Genomic DNA, 20,000 nt, shown 5'->3' on the forward strand with positions numbered 1-20,000 from the left:
AGGTGTTCATTTTAGGACCTAAAAACTCTGCATGTAATAACCTAGAACACTGTCTAAGACATGATGGCTGCTCTGTCAATTCTTCGTCATCAGTTAGGAACCTAGGTGTTCTATTTACAAATGCTAGAAAGCTGATATCCTCATGATATCCTCCATGTCCGCTACGTTCTCAAAATTCAGGCAATTTGATAATACCTAGAATATCAAAATCAACTGCGGGCAGCAGATCCTTTTCCTATTTGGCGCCTAAACTCTGGAATAACCTACCTAACATTGTTCGGGAGGCAGACACACTCTTGCTGTTAAAATCCAGATTAAAGACCCATCTCTTTAACCTGGTTTACACATAAACACACTAAAATGTGTCCAATATCCAAATCCATTAAAGGATTTTTAGGCTGCATTATTTAGGTAAACCAGAACCAGGAACACTTCCCATAACACCCGATATACTGCTTCATCATTTACAACGATATCGTTGACTTGATTGCAAATGATTACACATATACTTTTTAAACTGAGCTGAGATGATGACATCATTGAATTCAGTGATGAACTGCCTTTAACTGTCATTTTGCATTATTGACACACTGTTTTCCTAATTAATGTTGTTCAGTTGCTTTGACACAAATCTTTTTTGTTTAAAGCACTATATAATGTTGCGAATCAGCTCAAAAGGGGAAATATAAATAATCAATCATAATTAGTTATGATTAATTATAAATATTTAGATACGTTGTAAGTAAATACTATTTATTAACTTCTATTTACATGACCTCTTAGTGTCAAATGTTCTGGCAATTCTAAGAATGTTAATTTCCTGGTTAAGGAAAATAACCTTCTTACTGTACAATACTACTCAGAGCCAGTAGCAAAAATCTGCATGATTAGGAACTTCAGTTATGAGCAAACAATAAACAACCTCAAGTGTGATACAAATAAGACTTTATTAACTACATAAACACTTAAACTAGTCTAACATACACACACACACACACATGCATACAGTTGGCATAGGAAAAGGGTTAAAGCTTAAGCAGTCAAAAGAAAATAAATAAAGACATGGAGCTATGGTACAATTTGATATTCAGCAGATCTACAGCCTGAAGGAAACATCAGTTTCTTAGTTCAAACACCTTTGTAAAAGGTGCATATGATACTTAATGTATCAATTAATAAGACTAAGTTTGACATTTGCAAGTCTCACCTGTTTGATAGAGTCCTGATGCACTTTGGGGCTCCAGTTGGTCTCTACCAAAAGTGAATTGATGAGCCTAACCCTGAGCTCGAATCAGAGGATTTCGATGAATGAATAGTCAAGGCCGAAACCTGGCACAAGCTTAGCATGGTTAAGGCCCTTAGCTCAACATCTTCTCCTGGAATTCCTGAATCTAGAAGAACCGCCTGATCTGGTGATCAGTGATCTATATAGGGGGATGATGTCACACCCTCAGGATTTGAGTGAGCCAATGAGTAATAGTACCTTTTGGAGGGAATTTTTACAACTCTTTTCTCTAGTCTGGTGTCATGCATATGAAATTAGATTGGAGAGTTAAAGAGAAGAATCTTTAAGATTCTTATAAAACTAATGTGTTGTATAGGCATCAATATTTAATATACACTCTCATTTAGATCATGAAAATACAAACTCATACATACCAAACATCATATAGATGAGGTTATATTAACTAGTGATCCATCATAAGCATGTATAAAACATATACAATACACAAAACACTATATACAAGAACAGTAACAGTATAAACAATCCCCTAAAGTATATGTGAGTTAATTCAAAGAAAGGTTTTTCTATTAATTAACTAGAGAAGAGTCCCTTTTTATGTGCATTATTTGTCTGTTTCTGAGAGACTTGAGTTGCTCAGCCACATTTTTGGGTGTCGTAAACCTAGTGTTATCAGATAGTGTGTCTTTGGTTGCTAGGGAACCAGAGGCCTGTTCTGTCCATTTTTAGGTGATAGCTTCCTTTTGGGGGAAGGGTCCATAGCCCCTTTGAATAAATAAATAAATAAAGGTGAGTTGACCTGACTAGAGGGTGAAAACATCTCTTTGTTCGCACTTGTTCGAAGATGATGCCGAGTGTCCCGTGATCTGGCATCACTGTGCCGCATCAGCACCAACGGGAAGCTGCTCACATACGAGCTCCTTGACTACCACCAAAAAGCAATGGAGAAAAAGAACTCTTGGTTTGCAGCTCACAAAGTAGGTGACCGTTTCAGTTTGTAAATGAGTATTGCTGCATTTGAGCAAGGATTATGTGTTTTATCATTCTTTTGTCTGCAGTGGTTCGCAATCTGCCTCAGTGATATCCCTGAACTAAGTACATTTCTGCAGCTGTTATTATGTTCAAATGAAAACAAAAGGAGGCAGTGGTATTTGATACCCTATTTCGTTTTATTGTAAATATACAGAGGAAAATTGCAGTAGCCATGGTCAGCTGACTAACGTTATCAAGTACGCAGCTGTTTGCTGATTTACCGGATTCGCTTCGTCGTGGATATCACACTCCCGAGTCGAATGCACAAAGTCTGAACTACCGAGGAGTCCTAAATGTGCATACTTTGTATTGAGAAATGCACACAGACCTACATCACCAGACTATTTGTCTAATCTGCCTGGTATTTTAGACCGCAGTGGAAACACAAAAAGCAACAGGTCTGCGGGGGAAAAAGTTCCTGGTAAAAATGTTCTGTGTAAATTCGGTTGAAATGCGGCATTAGAGGTAAGATGTTTATTAGGGTGAATTAAATAACCACACTAAATAGGTCACATTCACTACTGAATGAATAAAACTTTTTAACGCTCATATCTACAGTAAGCGATGTGTATGTTGGTGATTTATCATTCGCTATTTTAGACGCTCTTTCAGTGTCTGCCATTATCTGTGAGTCAACAGATACGACAGAGACCCTGGACTGACAGATCAAAGATCATTCGTGAAGCTTCAGCATGTGGCTAATCGGTTTATTGTATAGTAATGAGGATTTATCAAGCTCATTTAAACTAATCAACACACGTGCACACCTGGAAACTCTGAATTCTCTCAGAATCGTCCATCCACCTACAGTATAGTTCAAAATAATAGCAGTACAATGTGACTAACCAGAATAATCAAGGTTTTTCGTATATTTTTTTATTGCTACGTGGCAAACAAGTTACCAGTAGGTTCAGTAGATACTCAGAAAACAAATGAGACCCAGCATTCATGATATGCACGCTCTTAAGGCTGTGCAATTGGGCAATTAGTTGAATTAGTTGAAAGGGGTGTGTTCAAAAAAATAGCAGTGTGGCATTCAATCACTGAGGTCATCAATTTTGTGAAGAAACAGGTGTGAATCAGGTGGCCCCTATTTAAGGATGAAGCCAACACTTGTTGAACATGCATTTGAAAGCTGAGGAAAATGGGTCGATCAAGACATTGTTCAGAAGAACAGCGTACTTTGATTAAAAAGTTGATTAGAGAGGGGAAAACCTATAAAGAGGTGCAAAAAATGATAGGCTGTTCAGCTAAAATGATCTCCAATGCCTTAAAATGGAGAGCAAAACCAGAGAGACGTGGAAGAAAACGGAAGACAACCATCAAAATGGATAGAAGAATAACCAGAATGGCAAAGGCTCAGCCAATGATCACCTCCAGGATGATCAAAGACAGTCTGGAGTTACCTGTAAGTACTGTGACAGTTAGAAGACGTCTGTGTGAAGCTAATCTATTTTCAAGAATCCCCCGCAAAGTCCCTCTGTTAAAAAAAAGGCATGTGCAGAAGAGGTTACAATTTGCCAAAGAACACATCAACTGGCCTAAAGAGAAATGGAGGAACATTTTGTGGACTGATGAGAGTAAAATTGTTCTTTTTGGGTCCAAGGGCCACAGGCAGTTTGTGAGACGACCCCCAAACTCTGAATTCAAGCCACAGTACACAGTGAAGACAGTGAAGCATGGAGGTGCAAGCATCATGATATGGGCATGTTTCTCCTACTATGGTGTTGGGCCTATTTATCGCATACCAGGGATCATGGATCAGTTTGCATATGTTAAAATACTTGAAGAGGTCTTGGTTCCAAACCAACAAAATTAATGTTATGGAGTGGCCAGCCCAATCTCCAGACCTTAATCCAATTGAGAACTTGTGGGGTGATATCAAAAATGCTGTTTCTGAAGCAAAACCAAGAAATGTGAATGAATTGTGGAATGTTGTTAAAGAATCATGGAGTGGAATAACAGCTGAGAGGTGCCACAAGTTGGTTGACTCCATGCCACACAGATGTCAAGCAGTTTTAAAAAACTGTGGTCATACAACTAAATATTAGTTTAGTGATTCACAGGATTGCTAAATCCCAGAAAAAAAAAATGTTTGTACAAAATAGTTTTGAGTTTGTACAGTCAAAGGTAGACACTGCTATTTTTTTGAACACACCCCTTTCAACTAATTGCCCAATTGCACAGCCTTAAGAGCGTGCATATCATGAATGCTGGGTCTTGTTTGTTTTCTGACAATCTACTGAACCTACTGGTAACTTGTTTGCCACGTAGCAATAAAAAATATACTAAAAACCTTGATTATTCTGGTTAGTCACATTGTACTGCTATTATTTTGAACAATACTGTACAAGACACTGAACCTTAAAACTATGTAACATGATTTTTCTTCTTTCTTTACATGAATCTGATGTTTTGAAAGCAATTCAAAAAACAAAAATTGATTTAACAAACTGACTATATTTTGTGCTCTCTGCAAATGAAATAAATCCAAACAAAAATGTATCTTTATGATGTGCTCAAGAGTTCTGTGCTGAGATGCAATTAAAGAAACTATAAAAAACACACACAAAAACAGGAATCTACCACTAAGTCTTTGTCAGTGTTTGAAGAACACGAGAGACAGCCAAGTTTGTTAGAACTCATATATTTTAATATGAAAAATTCATGGACAGTTTTCCTCCTCTGACAGACAAAGGCCACAGAAATAGTGAAGTGCTTCGAGCACAACTGACGTTCTGAGCATCTGCAGAGACTCTGGAGGAACCAATACTGATGGACAACAGCAATACTGTCCGAACCAGTCGTGATGAATGATATGAGACACAGAGTCAATCATCTCTCAGTCTGCAGGCAGCCATGCAAGCGCTTAACTATCACAACTTGATGTCCAACGACACAAAGAAAACCCCAGGCACCTGATCAAACTCTACAATCATTCTGTAAAAGCTCTATAAAACTAGAGCTGGAAGTTTGGAGCTCTACTATAAAATCATCTCTAATGTTTTTGTTTGTTTATTTTTTTTAAACCCACCAAATGAATAAAGCGTTGTTGTGTATATATATATATATATATATCAGTATCGAAAAGATCAGAAAAGCTCAAACGCTTGCATATTCATGGGGAATCATGTTATGAAGATCGCTAAATGATGTTTTAAGATAAAGATTTGGTTTAAAATGAAAAAATAGCTTATTTACATTGGTTATCATCTGTGCAAGTTTCATGGTTTTGTTTTACTTGGCCGTAAAGAGAAGAGACATTTCATTACTCTTGACCGAATCCTTCCGTCTCCTCAATCGCAAAGAGCAGCTTCTCCTTCAGCTGTTCGTAGCTTTTGTAGGGGGGCAGATCCAGCCGGTTAAAGCTGAAACACACAGAACGGAGTGAGACGTGAACGTAAACTGCTTGTGACGTCTGTCTTCATCCTGAAAACTCACCAGGTGTGACTCCGGGGCAGCCAGGTCTCTTTGCCCACCTTCTCAATGCAGAACTTCTGCGGTCCGTTGCTTCCTGGAGGATGAAGAATCAGAAGAGAAGAGTCAAATACGTCTGTGTCACACGGGTGATGGAGATAAACCGCTGAACACTCACCCATGAGTTCAGCGAAGCCCCCCAGAGGAAGTCTGCAGGTGCCCGTCACAAACTGCATCAGACGCAGACGCACCTCGTTATCCACCTCCTTCACCCACTGCACACACACACACACACACACACAACAGATTCAGACCTCACTCTTCAATGGGCCAAAACCAGCTTCCCCTTCCAGTTCAGTATGCTTCGAAGTATTGTGAAAATCACTAAAACCCAAACAGAGATCACTTCAACATAACATATATATAAAACAAACAGGTAAAATGATTCAGGTTTAATTCGCATCTACTTTAAAGATAAAGGAGTATAAAAGACAAGTCTGTTTTAATCCGATGTGTTGAGAGACTGCAGTTGGGCCAAAAATATTAGCATGAAATTAATTTACCATTGACAGGGTTAGGTAATGTTAACATGTCTGTTAGACCTTGAGAATCAAAATGAAGATAAAATATTAAAATATCCTTAATGCTCAGCCCGTGTGACTCTTCCATATAAATCCAATTGGACAAAATTTCTAAATGCATATAATGCATACAATGCTTCAAAAGGAAAAAAAAAAGTGAGAAAAAAATATATATATTGAAATGTATATATATATATATATATATATATATAATTAGAATATCATCAAAAAGTTGATTTATTTATTAAAGTGAAACTTGTATATTATATTAACTGATTACACACAGACTGATATATTTCAAGTGTTTACTTATTTTAAGTTTGATGATAACTGACAACTAAGGAAAATCCCAAATTCAGTATTTCATACATATATTTATATACACACATACACACACACCTAAAAATCAGGCCAAGAAAGCAATTAAAAAAAGCTGTGGCGCTTTCCTACGAGACCTTAAGAAAGACATAAGTTATGTCAGAGGCGTCTCACACCTGCCAGAACCAGATGATCTGTTTGCTGTTGCGTGTGTAGTGACGATAGACTGTGTTCCTCTGCCAGTCCTGCAGATCCACCTCCTGCATGCCACACAACATCACCTGCAAACACAAAAGCGTCCATCATCGAGAGCTTCAGATGGGTCAGATGGTCATATAAACTGCAAACGCACCTCCAGCTCCTTCTCATCAAAGTACTGCAGCCACTGCAGTGGCACCACCTCGTTAAACCCATCCAGGAACGCTTTGGTCTGACTCTCAACGCCACGAGAAAACCTCCACTCAGCCATTAGCCTGCGGGACAAGAGACAGGAACACTCACACTAAGTGCGCATTCACAGCGGGATAAAGAGCAGCGCTGAAGCCTATTTTTGCGGCACTCATGTTCAAATAAAGTGATGGGACACTTTCGATAGAAAAAATAAACATTTAACACAAAATTAAATAAAAATATAACACAAAAAATTGCTAAAAATAAACAGAATAAGTAGCCTATGTCTAGAATGTTTAACAAGAATTGGAGTGTACCAAAAAAATAAAAAAGATTCAAAAACATGTATATAAGATTTGCCCATTTAAACGCTGTAGTTACGCTGCACTTAGGCTGTTGTTTAGTTAGTTAATTATTTAGTTTTGTGCAAACTTCATATAGCCAAAACTGTAAATTCTAAGTATGGTAGAACCATCACTTCTACCACACAAGACTGCTTTTTAAGTTATCTTCCTGATGTATCCGGATTCCTTAGCATATCCAAAACAACTTGATGATGTAACAGAAACTATGGACTCTCTCTTTTCTAGCACTTTAAATACAGTTGCTCCTTTACGCTTAAGGAAGGTTAAGGAAAACAGTGACACCATGGTATAATGAGCATACTCGCACCCTAAAGAGAGCAGCCCGAAAAATGGAGCGCAGCTGGAGGAAAGTAAAACTAGAGGTATTTCGTATTGCTTGGCGGGAAAGTAACCTATCCTACAAAAAAGCTTTAAAAACTAGTAGATCTGCGTACTTTTCTTCTCTTTTAGAAGAAAACAAACATAATCCCAGGTATTTATTCAATACAGTGGCTAAATTAACGAAAAATAAAGCCTCAGCAAGTGTTGACATTTCCCAACACCTCAGCAGTAATGACTTTATGAACTACTTCTAAAATCGATACTATTAGAGATAAAATTGCAACCATTCAGCCGTCAGCTACAGTATCACATCAGACAGTGCACTATAGACCCCCTGAGGAACAGTTCCACTCATTCTCTACTATAGGAGAGGAAGAATTGTATAAACTTGTTAAATCATCTAAACCAACAACATGTATGTTAGACCCTATACCATCTAAGCTCCTAAAAGAGGTGCTTCCAGAAGTCATAGGTCCTCTTCTGACTATTATTAATTCCTCATTGTCACTAGGATATGTCCCCAAAACCTTCAAACTGGCTGTTATTAAGCCTCTCATCAATAAACCACAACTTGACCCCAAATAACTAGTTAATTATAGACCAATCTCGAATCTCTCTTTTCTGTCCAAGATACTAGAAAAGGTGGTATCCTCACAATTATATTCCTTCTTAGAGAAAAATGATATATGTGAGGATTTCCAATCAGGATTTAGACCATATCATAGGGAAGGGGAAGTCGTGGCCTAATGGCTAGAGGGTTGGACTCCCAATCGAAGGGTTGTGGGTTCTAGTCTCGGGCCGGACGGGATTGTGGGTGGGGGTAGTGCATGTACAGTTCTCTCTCCACCATCAATACCACGACTTAGGTGTCCTTGAGCAAGGCATCGAACCCCCAACTGCTCCACGTCGGCCGCAGCATAAATGGCTGCCCACTGCTCCGGGTATGTGCTCACAGTGTGTGTGTGTGTGTTCACTGCTCTGTGTGTGTGCATTTCGGATGGGTTAAATGCAGAGCACAAATTCTGAGTATGGGTCACCATACTTGGCTGAATGTCACTTCACTTCACTTCACTTCATAGTACTGAGACTGCTCTCCTTAGAGTTACAAATGATCTGCTCTTATCATCTGATCGTGGGTGTATCTCTCTATTAGTTTTATTGGATCTTAGTGCTGCGTTTGACACAACATTCTTTTGCATAGACTTGAACACTTTGTTGGCATCAGTGGAAGTGCATTAGCATGGCTTTTAAATCGTACTTATATGACCGACATCAATTCGTAGAAGTGAATGAAGAGGTTTCATATCAATCACAAGTGCAGTATGGAGTACATCAAGGCTCAGTACCTGGGCCGCTACTCTTCACACTTTATATGTTACCCTTGGGAGATATCATCAGGAAACATGGTGTTAGCTTTCAATGTTATGCTGATGATACTCAGCTCTATATTTCTTCGTGGCCCAGTGAAACACTAATTTGAAAAACTAATGGAATGCATAGTCGCTATAAAAAATTGTATGACGAGTAATTTCTTACTGCTAAGGTGTTAATTATAGGACCTAAAAACTCAGCTTGTAATAACCTAGAACACTGTCTAAGACTTGATGGCTGCTCTGTCAATTCTTCGTCATCAGTTATGAACCTAGGTGTGCTATTTGATCACAATCTTTCCTTAGAAAGCCATATTTCTAGCATTTGTAAAACTGCTAAAAAAAAAATTTCCATCTCAAAAATATATCTAAATTACGGCCTATGCTCTCAATGTCAAATGCAGAAATGTTAATCCATGCATTTATGACTTCAAGGTTAGATTATTGTAATGCTTTATTGGGTGGTTGTTCTGCACGCTTAGTAAACAAACTACAGCTAGTCCAAAATGCAGCAGCAAGAGTTCTTACAGGAACCAGGAAGTATGACCATATTAGCCCGGTCCTGTCCACACTGCACTGGCTCCCTATCAAACATCGTACAGATTTTAAAATATTGCTTATTACTTATAAAGCCCTGAATGGTTTAGCACCTCAGTATTTGAATGAGCTCCTTTTACATTATAATCCTCTACGTCCGCTACGTTCTCAAAACTCAGGCAATTTGATAATACCTAGAATATCAAAATCAACTGCGGGCGGCAGATCCTTTTCCTATTTGGCGCCTAAACTCTGGAATAACCTACCTAACATTGTTCGGGAGGCAGACACACTCTTGCAGTTTAAATCTAGATTAAAGACCCATCTCTTTAACCTGGCATACACATAACATACTAATATGCTTTTAATATCCAAATCCGTTAAAGGATTTTTAGGCTGCATTAATTAGGTAAACCGGAACCGGAAACACTTCACATAACACCCGATGTACTTGCTACATCATTAGAAGAATGGCATCTACGCTAATATTTGTCTGTTTCTCTCTTGTTCCGAGGTCACCGTGGCCACCAGATCCAGTCTGTGTCCAGATCAGAGGGTCACTGCAGTCACCCGGATCCAGTACGTATCCAGACCAGATGGTGGATCAGCACCTAGAAAGGACCTCTACATCCCTGAAAGACAGCGGAGACCAGGACAACTAGAGCCCAGATACAGATCCCCTGTAAAGACCTTGTCTCAGAGGAGCACCAGGACAAGACCACAGGAAACAGATGATTCTTCTGCACAATCTGACTTTGCTGCAGTCTGGAATTGAACTACTGGTTTCGTCTGGTCAGAGGAGAACTGACCCCAACTAGAGTTGTTCCGATTCCGATACTAGTATCGGAAATATCTCCGATACCACAACAAATTCTGGCATCGGCATCGGCGAGTACATGAACCCATATACCGATCCGATACCATTTTCTTAAAAAAGACCTAGTTATGACCGCAAGCTTTGCCTAACCGCTGCACGGTTCTTCTTCGCTGCTCAAAATGCATTGAAAACACAGGAAGTCGTGCTGTGTTGCCACAAGCAACCCCTGTTTAGAGCAGCGAAGAAGAAATGAAAACGCGTTAGCAGCCCTTATCTATATATGACTGGATCACTCATCACATTCTAAACTGCCAAAACACAGTGAAGCCGCTACTATATTATAGATCAGTGGTTAGCAGTATGTCTCTGTAGTACCGGTAGTTACAGACTCTCGAGTATATTCAGTACCGGCAGCTGCGTTCAGTCGCTTCCGTGTAAGTCAGAGCGCAGGGCTCCAGACAGTAGCCGAATATATACTAGTGTCTGTGAATATTAAACTGCAAAATACTATTTAAATATTACTCCCGCAAAATCTACATCTCTGTGGGTGACTGGCACAGATGCGCGAGAGCTCGCTGTTTTGTAGTCTCTGCTGTGTGTCATGAGGACACGAACGCATAAACCGTCACTTCATGAGAATTTACCGTTTCATTTGAGAATACTGTCATATCATAAACACAGACACTCAAAGATCTTCATGGCAGCCCATTAAAATAAATGTTTGGTTTACATGAGTAAATTGACAATATATAAAGCTACTGTTGTAGCCTACAGTAATAATAATACGTCTCTATAATAATAATAATTATGCCTAGATGGTTGCTTGTTTTTTACTTGTTTTGTTGTAAAGAGATTATCTGATTAATAGATCTTTTTTGTTGCAGTTTTTTTATACAGTTATATTGTAAAACTTAAATACCTTTTTTAGTTTGCGGTGTTAGATTTTTGGCTGCATTTGAAGTTCTTTTTTGCATAAGAAAATAAATAATACTGTCAAATTCATGTTAGATAATAAAAATACTGTAATAAATACAGCAGTTCACCATGTATTTGTTCATGTTTTATTGAGGGATCTGTCTGAAGCACACCATAAAAAAATTCTAGCAATTTACACAGGGCTAGTAGTATATACAGCTGTATATACAGATATACACCCAGGTATCGGATCAGTACTCGGTATCGGCCGATACCCTGAGCCCAGGTATCGGAATCGGTATCGGGAAGAGAAAAAGGGTATCGGAACATCTCTAACCCCAACTGAGCCTGGTTTCTCCCAAGGTTTTTTTCTCCATTCTGTCACCGATGGAGTTTCGGTTCCTTGCCGCTGTCGCCTCTGGCTTGCTTAGTTGGGGTCACTTCATCTACAGTGATATCATTGACTTGATTGCAAATAAATGCACAGACACTATTTAAACTGAACAGAGATGACATCACTGAATTCAATGATGAACTGCCTTTAACTGTCACTTTGCATTACTGACACACTGTTTTCCTAATGAATGTTGTTCAGTTGCTTTGACGCAATGTATTTTGTTTAAAGCGCTATATAAATAAAGGTGACTTGACTTGCCTAGTTACGCTGCAGTTATGTTGCAGGTACGCTGCAGTTAACCTGTAGTTACTCTGCACTTAAGTCTGTAGTTACATGCTGTAGTGAAGTTGAAGTTACGCTGCATTTATGCAAAAGTAACTCTGTAGTTATGCTGAAGTTACCCTGAAGTCACGCTGTTGTTATGCTGCAGTTAGGTTTCAGTTATGCTGAAGTGTCACTGTAGTGATGTTGAAGTTACGATGCAGTGACGCTGACGTGAAGCTCATAGTTGCAGTGTGAAACGGGCATAAAAGAAGCAGCTACAGCTCTTACCCAATATACTCCTCTTTATTCTCCTCTGTCACCAGGACATCAGCTCCATCTTCTTTCAGGTCGTGGGATGTGATTTTGCCCAGGATTTCCATGTCCACTGAAAAGTACATCTCCAGGTCACACTCCTCGATGTTGTTGTCTCTGCGAAAGAATCACATGAGCGACTATCAGTCTTCTGTAGAAACAATTACTGTGACCTCAGACCTCATCATTCCAGGTCAGGATGGTTTTATTATAACGAGACATACACACCTGATCCAGATAAGAGAGTTATAGAACTCAGGATCTATTGACTCCAGATCCTTCAAGATCAGTTTCTTATTGAGCATGCGCTTGTAGAAGGGCAACGAGAAGCCGGTGTCGATGAACTTCCCGTGGAAGAGAGCCTTAAAACACAGAAATGAGCGACAGGTCAACAGACTTCATCTTCACTGATGCTTGTGAGTGTGTGTGTGTGTGTGTGTGTGTTACCATGGCGATGAAACGTCCGATGAAGCAGAAGTAGGTCAGGTGGTCAGGGTTGATGGTGGACGCAGGGTTGATCTGCAGACAGTAGTTGCTCTTGCCAGCGTATTCAAACAGACAGTACATGGGGTTCAGCACCTCGTGAGACAGGAGGAAGAACCATTCCCTGCACACACACACACACACACACACACACATACACTAGACAGAATTACTGCAGTGTCTCTCATATGGGATGTGAAAAGAGACAAAACCACTGACCAAAATGATCATCTGCCTCTAATGTAAACAGAGAATCATTGTCAGTCTCTCTTTATTTTTGCATTGAAATATAAAAAAGTGAATTAAAAAAAACTACTTTAAAATTATAAAAAAAAATTGAAATTTAATTAATGTTAATACAATATGGTTAATATAACACAACATTTATTTTTGCCCTATGGCTCCTGATTCAAGTATGATTTTTTACATTTTGTATTCAGGAAGTCTTATAAAGAACTAAACTCAGTAGATCCTGAGATGATCCGGTGTCCTGACACTTTATCCTACTCCTCAGATTTTCCTACCAGGGTATACTGCACATGAGCACATTAATGTTGCGTCCTTATTCTCATGATGAACAACAAAATTTAATGTATCTGCATTATGTAAGGGTAGGTCTAGATTTGAGAAAAAACACAATATAATAGGTAGAAAAAGGGTTAGGCTTCTAGCTACAACCGCAAATATAATACATAATTACTGTATGTAAATTACAGTAAGGGTAGGTTTAGGGTTCGGGTAGGTGTAGATGTTAATAATCAATAACTTTAAAGTAGTAGGGTGTGTGTGTGTGTGTGTGTGTGTGTGTATCATATCAGGACACAACTCTGTATAATGACATGGGTATGACACAGGTATTACAAGGAGAGGGTGACTTATGAGCACATAAGCCATGTCCCCATTTTTCAAAACACTTATAAATCATACAGAATTAGTTTTTTTTGAGAAAGTAAAAATGCACAAAGTTTCCTGTGAGGTTTAGGGTTAGGTGTAGGGTTGGTGAAGGGCCATAGAATATACAGTTTCTACAGAATAAAAACCATTACACCTATGGGATGAACACACTTTACACAGAAACAAACATGTGTGTGTGTGTGTGTGTGTGGATGTGTGTGGCGGTGTTGATTTGATTCTCTGTGTGTGTTAAGGATGGGACGATACACTTAAACTCACGATACAATGCACCTCGATATGCCAGGGTCACGATATGATACGTCACGATACGATATCAAAAAAGAAAAAAAAAAGAAGAAAATATTACTGTATAATAACAACTTATTTATTTTTGTTTCAGCTGCACACAGGGAAACACAAGGCCTAACTGGCCAAACACTAACAAGAACACTCCCTTAGTGCTGCTCTAATCCTAGGTTAAGTTATCTCAGGACTGGTTCTTCTTCAAAAAAACTAACATATCAACATGTTCTGGTGTAATCTCTGCTCTGCTCCCTGTGCTGCCTCAACCACGACCCTGGCCTGCTCTGCTGCTGCCCCTGATGTTGAAGCACTGGCCCTAGTGCTTCTTTCATCTATGTCACTGGTCTGGAAAAAAAAAAAAATCAAACTAGCTCAAACATTTCTCTCTTTCAATCCTTCACTCCCTCCCTCTCTCACAGACACACGCACACAGAGACTCTCTCTCTCTTTTTTTCCCAAAAATAAATAAATAAAAATGAACAGTGGGAGCCAGCAGCCTGTCATGGAGAAAAAGAAATCTCTGAATGCTCCACGTGAAACTTTGGTGTTTCACCCTTTTTCTATCGTGTTTAATGATTTTGATTAATGTGCACAAGGGAGAGAGAGAGCAAGAAGCGCTCGTGTTGTTTGAAGACTGTGAGCGCGCGCAGCCGGGGCTCTCTCTCGCAGAGTTACCGGTCCGAGATGTCGAGTAGAATGACGCTTTTCATGTTGGCGATGGTCTGTGTGTCATTTTCCGTCCTCAATTTCGACCTCATTTGACTCCATGGTCTTGACGTGACGACGTACCGCACCGTTCCCCGGATATAATCTTTTTTTTTTTCATTTAGTTTTTTTACCCTGCTTGATCAACAGATGGTACTGCCATCGTGCCACCATAGACTGTATGTCTGCCCCATATACATACACACACATATAATACACTAAATTATTTATATACTATGCAAATCATGCAGCAGTGCCATCTATCTTTATTTCGCGATCCATTTTTTTCGATCTCGATGCGTTTCGTCACGTTTTGTATCGCAATATTTTGTCAAACGATATTTCGTCCCATCCCTAGTGTGTGTCGTACCGAGCGAGGCCTCCGTAGTCCAGTCCCTCCTCTCCTTTGAAGATAATGTACAGACGTCTCCTCAGGTCATACGGTTTAAAGTTCATGATCTGCAGTAATGAGGAAAACAGAACCAGTAAATGAGACGTTCACAAACAGACTGAGCTTTTGCGGTGTGTGTCTCAGACCTGCTGGAACGAGTCTTCAAACAGCGTCTGTCGGGACACGGTGAACTTCACATGGCTGGCCAGAGCGTTGGACTGCAGACACACAGACAACGCTTTTGAAACAAACACACACAGGGTTTCACACGTGTTGAAGAGCTGAGAGAGCGTTACCTGACACAAATAGCGGAAATGCGCAAGTTTCCATCGAAAGCTTCGCTCGTACGCGATCTGTGGACCTTTAGTGCTGTGCAAAACACACACATTCATTAGAGAAACACAATGCCAATACATTTCCACCAATTTATTTGATATGTCAAAAAGCACAATAAAATGTGCATTAAAAAGGTGGAGCTTTTTTTTTTATATATTGTTGAATACATGGAACAAACATTCTGTGAATAGACTCCTGGATGCACGACAAAAAAACTTTTGATTTTGATCAGATGCTGTAACTGGAAAACTGGACTGAGCAGAGGAACAATCTCATCACAGAGAAAGGTACTGGGTTCGGTTTAGTCATTCTGAAATGCCCAAGTCAAAATCTGTCATCAAAATGATTCAGTATAATCAACCCCCAAAACGGTCTTGCACGATTGTGTTCACAAACATCAGAACGCAAAATCACATGACAGAGTTTAATTCATTAATTGTGGTGGGAAAAAAATTAAAGGCTTCCCTGAGCAGAAACTCTTTATTAATTTCTTACTAATATGCCATCACAGTTTCGCAGGAGGAGACGATATGTTTATTTCACATGGGATAGAAAGAGTGTTTTATATAGAGGTCGACTGATGTATCAGTTCTGCTGATTAATCGGCATCAATAGTTGATTGCTGGAACAGTTATTATTCGGTTATCGGCAAAAATCCATGCCGATAGTTTTCCTGGTTGGGTCCGCTGCTGGAGCGTCTGAGAAGGCTCTGTGTTCATCATAAAGTGTGAGAGCGGCCTCTAGTGGCTGAACCACTGACAGCAGAAGAGTGTTTGTTCAGACACGTGATGCTGAACAGAGCCAGAAACTTCAGACAGAAAATCCTGCCACGCCTCACAGCATCATTCACATAATTCTCCATTAAATTACATTATATTCACCTGAATTGTTGTTAATGTACATAATAAATTATATATTGAGCATTTCCATGTAAACGTGTTTCTGCAGCTCTAATAAAGACTGTATGCTTAATTAATAAGAGCTATAATACTGTTCGCTCTTTCGGTTTGCTCCGTTTTTAAAACACTAATTTTCAAACTTCTCTTTGCCTCATTGTTCACTCCAAGTAAACCTGTCTCCGTTTGGTGAATAAATAAACTGTTTTAGTTGAATGCGACGCATCCGGAGTGTGTGATACTGGTTAGTTCTCCTAAACTCAGCGCTGCTCTTTTATTTTGATTACATCATCATTAAGTGTTCAAGGATAGAGCAGTTAAAGTGTGAGAGTACACATTGTGCTGGTATAATTGTAGGGCCCTATGATTTCTGTGACGTGAAAACTAAGTCATAAAAACAGAATTTAGAGTTTAATGCAAAATGTCACAGAATTTGTCAAATGTTAAATAAATTAATAAAAAGTAGGTCATTACACTTAAATCACCGCGAAAGTCGATTTAATGTCGAATGTACATATCCTACTACTAAAATGAAACAAACATTATTTTTGAGGAATAATCACACAATATTTCTTCCATGTTTTAGTTTTAATATAAAAAATCCCATTTGTTTGCTTAATTTCTATAAGAAAAAAAAACTAAGTTGTTTTATATATTCAAATAATTAAACATGCTAAAACAAAATTTGGTTACCATAAAATGTAAACTTTTTATTGTAACTAACTGCAAAAAAATAAAACATTTAATGGGACCTAAACATGTAATTTTTGTTAAACTTTTATTAAATTGATGGGAAAATGTATAAGTTTCATGGTTTTAATTAATTCGGCTTGCTGTTTGATTAATAAACTTGGAAAAATATATGTAAAAAAACAATACAGAAAAATTAAAAAATAAATATCAGAATTTAGGAAAAAATAAAACTGATTTCATAGGGCTCTATTAGAGTGTGGTAATTACAACATTTACTATTATTATTATTACTTAATTATTACATAATTATTTATACTACAAGTATGGTTCAGTACTGTTTTTTTTTTTATAAAGCACTATTTTAGTTTTTGTTCAGTAGCCATTTTAAGAACGATCGTTACTAAAATTCTAAACTAATTCTGGTGCTCCCTCGTGACGCACCTGTCAGCTGATGGAGGCAGAACTTATAGCGATCGCCTTTTGCACATTTTTTTTATATATGTGTTTGTGTTTTATGTTGAATGTGAATGTATCTGCAAGATAACCATCTGTTTGAGTGTCAGCCCAAATCAGCCCAAATCAGCTCGCTATTACTGTATGATCACAGCTATCAATGTGAATGCCATCTATATAAATACTGTGTGATTATTGACTTTATTGGCATTTATAGGATTACCATCTCTATAACTGGCCATCAGCACATGACTATATGACCGTGCCTCATTTCTAGCAATCTCAGGATGTTCTGTAATTGACATACAAAGTTAAATCTTTTTTATTTTTCTTATTTATTTTTCTTATTCTATTTTTTCTAGTGCTCAAATAAATCACTTACATGATGTCTAAGTTCTGTCTATTGTTTTATATTTGGAAAAAATATGCAGGGGTATGTTTAATGACTAAAATACTTTGTAGAACCCTTCAATACAGTTGGTAAATATGTTTTTTATATTTGGGGGGTGAGGGGGTCTAGACAAAATGTTTGCAGGAATCAAATTTTTCATGGCATCTTCTTCAGACTTGAAATAGAAACCCATTGCTTTTCTAGATTGCTCCAGGACTCATTTCATGTATTTTTATATCAAATAAGAAAAACATTCAGTGTGGCACTTCAGTATCTATAACTAATATTTTTGAGCATTGTCAAATCTGGTTGATAAAAAGCCCAAAGGGTCTTCTTTCCAAAGACACCAAAATTATGTGTATAACACACTGAAGTAATGAACTGTTACAATTTAAATTAGGAAGGGCACTTTCAGCTGTGAGTCTGGATAACAGCGTAATCGGTATCGGACAGTGTGGTCCAACTATCGGTAGCAGCAATATCCACTATCGGTCGACCTCTATATGCTAATGTTTTACGGCATATTCACAACTTTAAATGGAAACATAATTACAGTGAGACTGAAGGACTCACACGGCAGATTTGCCCGTCCGCGGGTCACTGAAGGTCGTGGTGCGTGTGTTATGATCCACAAAGTAGCGCACTCCCTCCCTGGTGTAACGAATCTCCCAGCCCTCGGGGAGCGGGTCCTCGTTCTGCAGCCTGATTCACACACACACACACACACACACACACACACACACACACGCGTGAGGAGAGGGAGATCTGAAGGTCACAGAGGTCACGAGGAGCTTCACTCACCCTTGTGTTCGTGGATCTTCCCACTGCGTCGTCTTTGTGCTGTGATTGACGAAGTAGACGCGATCGTTGGTGTCGACACGGCGCTCTGAGAACATGAACACAGCACACTCACAGTCACACACACACACACACACGTGTGACCCAGCGGAGCGCTAACTTACCCCAGCCGGGGGGCAGCGGCCCCAGAGGATCGTTCTCAGCAGACATCATGGAGGCCTGGAGACAGAGACAGAGCGTGAGCAGACGAGCATCAGTGTGTGAACGACTGAATCCCCATCACAGACTGCTGAATGTACCGAGTACAGGTATCTCTGGTTGAACTGGTGCATGGCTCCCTGCAGCTGACTGCGCTGGGACTGCCACTGCTCAAAGTTCCTCACAGACTCCATCGTCGGCCGCTGCCACGTGGTGGTGCGCGTGTTATGATCCACGTAATAAATCCTGCTGCGGTTATCCACCCTCCGCTCCCAGCTACAGTCAGAGCGAGAGAAGGTGATCAACAACAGACAAGAACTCGGTTACCGTTACACACACATCTGTACTAACATCTAACACTATATCTCCACTATACTCTCCAAACTTGTGTCCTGAACACTCCTCCATCAGTCCCAGACAAACTCACATCACGAGCGTGTCAGAAATAAACATGTTGGTCCACTGATCTGTAATAATCTACTGGGAAACCCTGGGACCCACTAATGCTCTGATTTCAGTCACACACATGAACATATGTCCTACAAATGTCAAAATGCTCATTCTGGAATCTGAACACAGAATTAGGGCTTTTTTCCCCAAAGATTAAAAGGGCTTTAATTTAATTCCCTATGTAGAGTTATTCACTGTGATCATGTAATTACATTGATTTAAATAATGTTTTTATTAGTGTGGAAAATAAACATTTGACCAGTGTTTTCATTAACAGCATGTTTTTCTCCTGTAATAATGAGCATTCCAGTCATAATCAGGATCAGCGGGTCGAGCTGCTCAATCAGACAGAAAATGTGAAAAAAAGTGTATGTATCTATAATAAAACGTCCCCCACACGGCTCCGGGGGTGAATAAAGGCCCCCTGTAGTGAAGACATGTGTTTTTGTAAGATAAATATCTGGGGTGAACTAACCCTTTAAACAGGAGAATAGTGTGTCAATGCAGAAGGACGATAGTAAACACTCCATGTTCAGTTAAAGGCAGTTCATCATTGAATTCAGTGATGTCATCATCCGCTCAGGTCAGTTTGAATAGTGTCTGTGCAATCAAGTCAATGATATAACTGACACCAGAGAGTGTGTGTGAGTGTGTGAGAGAGAGAGAGAGAGAGAGAGAGAGAGAGAGAAAGAGTGAGTGAGTGTGTGTTTCGTATCATAACGTAGATGCG

The 20,000-nt window shown here is 39.2% G+C and overlaps 1 protein-coding gene and 1 pseudogene across 3 annotated transcripts in view; one reads left to right on the forward strand and one right to left on the reverse strand.

The window, feature by feature from the left end:
* Positions 1-20,000, forward strand: part of LOC113042671 (receptor-type tyrosine-protein phosphatase mu-like) — a 673,064-nt pseudogene that overhangs the window by 50,424 nt on the left and 602,640 nt on the right.
* LOC113042666 (NEDD4-like E3 ubiquitin-protein ligase WWP1) overlaps positions 5,079-20,000 on the reverse strand; it is a 24,546-nt gene continuing 9,624 nt past the window's right edge. For all 3 annotated transcript variants that reach the window (XM_026201669.1, XM_026201670.1, XM_026201672.1), the window contains 15 exons: positions 18,922-19,096; positions 18,787-18,841; positions 18,626-18,710; positions 18,398-18,526; positions 15,352-15,424; positions 15,202-15,273; positions 15,035-15,123; positions 12,727-12,886; positions 12,508-12,641; positions 12,256-12,396; positions 6,944-7,064; positions 6,768-6,872; positions 5,871-5,967; positions 5,717-5,789; positions 5,079-5,643 (listed from right to left, as the gene is read on the reverse strand). In XM_026201669.1, coding sequence (XP_026057454.1) covers positions 5,544-5,643; positions 5,717-5,789; positions 5,871-5,967; positions 6,768-6,872; positions 6,944-7,064; positions 12,256-12,396; positions 12,508-12,641; positions 12,727-12,886; positions 15,035-15,123; positions 15,202-15,273; positions 15,352-15,424; positions 18,398-18,526; positions 18,626-18,710; positions 18,787-18,841; positions 18,922-19,096 — 1,609 coding nt within the window. In that variant the 3' untranslated portion in view covers positions 5,079-5,543. The remainder of the gene's footprint in view (positions 5,644-5,716; positions 5,790-5,870; positions 5,968-6,767; positions 6,873-6,943; positions 7,065-12,255; positions 12,397-12,507; positions 12,642-12,726; positions 12,887-15,034; positions 15,124-15,201; positions 15,274-15,351; positions 15,425-18,397; positions 18,527-18,625; positions 18,711-18,786; positions 18,842-18,921; positions 19,097-20,000) is intronic.

This window comes from Carassius auratus, chromosome 24 (assembly GCF_003368295.1).
Source record: "Carassius auratus strain Wakin chromosome 24, ASM336829v1, whole genome shotgun sequence".
Taxonomy (NCBI): Eukaryota; Metazoa; Chordata; class Actinopteri; order Cypriniformes; family Cyprinidae; genus Carassius; species Carassius auratus.